This window comes from Dromaius novaehollandiae, chromosome 25 (assembly GCF_036370855.1).
Source record: "Dromaius novaehollandiae isolate bDroNov1 chromosome 25, bDroNov1.hap1, whole genome shotgun sequence".
Taxonomy (NCBI): domain Eukaryota; kingdom Metazoa; phylum Chordata; class Aves; order Casuariiformes; family Dromaiidae; genus Dromaius; species Dromaius novaehollandiae.
The window spans coordinates 4466782-4470940 of NC_088122.1; the positions used below are offsets into that span (position 1 = coordinate 4466782).

The following is a 4159-nucleotide window of genomic DNA, read 5'->3' on the forward strand; positions in this document are numbered from 1 at the left end:
TGGGTGCAAGGGATGTACTGGGTGCACTGGGTGCAAGAGGTGCAAGGGATGCATGGGGTGCACGGGGTGCATGGGGTGCACTGGGTGCAGGGGATGCACCGGTGCCCGGGGTGCAGCGGGTGCCGGGTCTCGCGGTGGCACCGCAGCAGGACGGGGTCCCCGGGCCGATGGCAGCTCTGGGCTGGGCATCACGGCCGGGACCCGACGCGGAGCTTGGCGCGAGCAAACTTTGCTCCCCAAATGTGCAGCCCCGGGCGCGAGGCCACCCGCGGCCCGGCTGAGCCCGCTGTCCCCTTCCCAGGCGCCGACATGTTCCTGAATAAGTGCGAGGGGGAGCTGGGCGAGCTGCGGAAGCCGGGCGACGGCGAGGGCCCACCGCCGGACGCCGCCGAGGAGGAGCAGCCCAAGAAGAAGCACCGCAGGAACCGCACCACCTTCACCACCTACCAGCTGCATGAGCTGGAGCGCGCCTTCGAGAAGTCCCACTACCCCGACGTCTACAGCCGGGAAGAGCTGGCCATGAAGGTCAACCTGCCGGAGGTCCGCGTGCAGGTAGGGCTCTCGGCGGGGTCAGCGCGGCCGGCGGCAGGCAGATCCGTGCCAAGTCAAGCCTGGCTCTGCTCGGTGGCCAAGGGACCCGCCTGGGCTCGGGAGAGCTTTGCTCTGCTCCTGTGGCCTCGCTCCGAGCCTCAGTTTCCCCTTTTCTTGAAGAAGGAGTCTTCCTCACCCAGCTGGCTAGGTGAAAGGGCTGGTTGCGTTGTTCTTCTCCAAGTGGTGGAAAAGCAAGGTGGAAAAGTGGTGGAAAGACCAAAAACCCGAAGCTTGCCTTTCTGTTTCCCACCTCCTGCTTTTAAGGGCAAAACTTTGCATTTGGAAACAAGAGTTTTCCTGAGAATTTTACCAACTCCCTCTGTTCAAGGAGGCCTGTGAAGCATTTTACCCAGTCCTAGATGTGGCACCTGAGTTTTTGCTGTCCTGCAGGCTGTTTTTGCAGAGCCAGCCCAGAAATCCTGCGGGGCCCCACGTTCTGCTCCGGGAAGGCCGTGGGGCAGTGCAGTTAGGGAGAGGGTCCTGCCCCACCGCGTGAGGTCTCCGGACGGGAGAGCGGAGCTGAGATTTGGCTGGGCAGGTCGGCGCTGCCACGGGCCCGGTGACGGCTCAGGGCAGGCGGCTGGGCCAAAGCGTTCTTCTCCCTGGCACACCGGGCGCCGGAGTGGGGCCGGTGGCACCTCCCTCCTCTGGAAAGCACCCTCGTTAAGCAAGGAGAGGTAATTATCAGCACACATTCACCGAGCAAAGGACCCCCCAATCCAGCCAGCCAAGCTGCAATGCGGCGAAGACCAAGTCTGGGCAGGGAGACGGGTTTTAAGTGTTTTTCCCTGCTCTTTGCATCCTGAGGCTCTCAGGCGACAGCCTGCATGGCTTTACGGCCATTTCACAGGTGGAGAAATGGAGGCAGAGACGGGAAGGAGCATGTCCAGGGGCTGTGGGGAAGCAGTGGGACTGAGGAAATAAAACCCCCTCGGCTTTGCTCCCGTGGTTTTCCCCAGACTGTTTTTCCTACAAGACGTAGCACAAGGGGGAGAACTCGCTGCTGCAGTTTGGGTCCCGTGGGAAAGCCGGGTCGGATCCAGGTTCCCCCCTTGGAGGAGGCCTTGCCCTCCATTGGAGATGGGCACCGCGGCGCGCGCAGGCTCTTGGGGCTTCGTGGATCCGGGATTTCCAGGGGCTCGGAGCAGAGCCGCTGCAATGCCTACGGGTTTAGGGAGAGGGCAGGTCGTGCTGGGTAGTTGCTTTTATCAGTTCAGCTGATATCGTGGGAAAGCAGCCAAACTCCAGCCACTCGTGATCTCTTGCAGGTCTTTAGGGCTGGGAAAGCACAAGAACCTCAGAGATTTGGGCATTTTAGACTTTCTGGAGTGTGACAGTTCCTGGAATATGGAGAGTTTATAAAGGTTGGAAATGGTTTTTTTTCCTGGGCTTCAGGACAAAGCTTCTAGGTACATGGCTCACCCAGGAGAAGACCCTGCTGTAAGTGCAAGCAGGGATTTGCAGTTCCTAGTGATCTGACAGTCTCCGGATGTGCCCCCTCTCCTCTGTGCTGGTCCCAGGGCTCATGGAGCCAGATGATGAGTCAGGTCAGGGAACCAATCTGGGTGCAAACGTGTCCTTTCTTACCGAGTTGTTTTCAGCCGGATCAGCTCCAGGCTCTGTGTCCCTGGGGCCGGGTGGCACCAGTGTGACCCGGGCACGAACGGCTGCAGGTGAGCAAGCGCTGAGCTGCCCCGTCTCCCCCTTCTCAGCCCAGTAGCTGATATTTGCTGACTCTTTGCACTACGAGGTGGGGTGGGGGAGACCTCTCCCCCCCCCCCCCCGCTTGTCCTCGGCACCGGGCCCCGTGCTGCTGCGGGCTTTGGGGATGCGGTGACCAGCACGTCCCACTCGCACGCATCCTGATGGTGTCCACGTGTCCCATTTGGGTGCTGGCTCTAGCTCGCCCCATCCCATCTCTCTGCTCTTCCACCTCCAGAAACAGGGATGCGTCAGGGATCTCTGCCCCCGGCTAGGTCATGGAAACAAGCTGTTACCAAGAGGCTTTATATTTTTGGAGTTCGTGGGAGAGGTTTAACAGAGGCACGTGGCGGGAGCCGTGCGGGGCACAGCACACGGGTGGCCTGCGTGGGGCACAGCGCGTGGGGCACCTCTCCCGGGCACCCTCCATGGAGCACCCCGCCCGGGACACAGCTCCTGGGCACCCCGCACGGACACCCACGTGGGGCACAGCACACGGGGCCCTCCGCCGGGGGCACCCTGCGTGGGGCACGCTGGGCTCGGTGTGGCCTCCACGAGGTCACCGTCTCGCCTCCGCCCTTGCAGGTCTGGTTCCAGAACAGGCGAGCCAAGTGGCGGCGGCAGGAGAAGATGGAGGCCAGCTCCATGAAGCTCCACGACACCCCCATGCTGTCCTTCAACCGGCCCCCCATGACGGCCAACGTCGGCCCCGTGAGCGGCTCCCTCCCCCTGGACCCGTGGCTGACGTCGCCCATCTCCGGTGCCACCACGGTGCACAGCATCCCCGGCTTCATGGGCGCCCCGCAGGCCCTGCAGCCCCCCTACGGCGGGCACTCCTTCCTCAACGCCCCCCCGCCGATGGGGCAGGGCATGCAGCCCATGGCCCCCGCCGCCTACCAGTGCGGCACCACCTTTGTGGACAAGTACCCGCTGGAGGACGTCGACCAGAGGAGCTCCAGCATCGCCTCGCTGCGCATGAAGGCCAAGGAGCACATTCAGACCATTGACAAAACCTGGCAGCCCATTTGATGAACGCTGCCTTCCTCCCCCCCGGCTCCCCCCGGCCCCCTGGCTCGGTCCCGGGGCCGGACGAGGCGGGTGACGCCGGGATGCTCCCGGCCACCACGCCGGTGCGCGGGACAGCGCCGGGGGCAGAGACGCTGGCCGCATCCTCACCTCCCGCGGGAGCCGGCGCCGGCGGGGACGAGGAAGCACCCAGGGTGCTGGGGAGCTCCCGGCAGCGACGAGCACCCCGCAGCCCCCCGAGCCCCTCCGCGTCCCCTCTGGGCTGCACCGCGTCGGACACCGTTGGCGGATCCGTAAAGCGGCCGGAGCGGAGGTGCCCGGGAAGCGGAGCCAGGCGGGACCAAGCGCGGGGCTCCCACGGCTCTGGAGCCCCAGTGCCCCCGGCCCGGGGCAGCGAGGGGGTCTCCATCCCTGCCGCCCCTCCCCTCCCCTTTATTATTAATTTTTCTTTTTTTATGCTGCAGATTTCAACAAAAACAAAGAAAAGCTCTAGTTTCGTAGGGGATCCTCGGGGGGGGGGGATATTTTTTTAGCTGCATCGGGGCGCGACGCCGGTCGCGCCGGTAGAGCCGACGGCACCGAGAAGGCGGTTGTATCCTGAGTAAAGAGATAACTCCAATCGCTGCCGCGTGCTCTGGAGTCGGGCCCCGCCGGCTGACCCGCAGCGGCAGTGACGGTGACGGTGACAGCGGTGGCTCGTTAGTGGCATCACGTCAGCCCGGTGCTGCAGCCATGGCTGCGACGCCCGCGTGGGAAAGCGCCTTTCCCTTGTCCCCGCCGGGATCGGAGGCGGGAAGAGCCGTCGCGGGCGCTCGCCGCCTCGGGTGCCAGCTGCCGGCCA

The 4159-nt window shown here is 64.2% G+C and overlaps 1 protein-coding gene across 1 annotated transcript; it reads left to right on the top strand.

Annotated features, from left to right (window-relative positions):
* Positions 1-309: 309 nt before the first annotated feature.
* Positions 310-3321, top strand: RAX2 (retina and anterior neural fold homeobox 2). Its single transcript, XM_026105452.2, has 2 exons — positions 310-552; positions 2878-3321. The coding sequence occupies exons 1-2, from the start codon at positions 310-312 to the stop codon at positions 3319-3321; spliced, it is 687 nt and encodes a 228-aa protein (XP_025961237.2).
* Positions 3322-4159: the final 838 nt, after the last annotated feature.

Excerpts from the sequence above, each read along its gene's own strand:
- RAX2 (XM_026105452.2), top strand. The coding sequence starts at position 310 with ATGTTCCTGAATAAGTGCGAGGGGGAGCTGGGCGAGCTGCGGAAGCCG. Across the intron at positions 553-2,877 it reads TGCCGGAGGTCCGCGTGCAG|GTCTGGTTCCAGAACAGGCG; the intron begins GTAGGGCTCTCG and ends CCGCCCTTGCAG.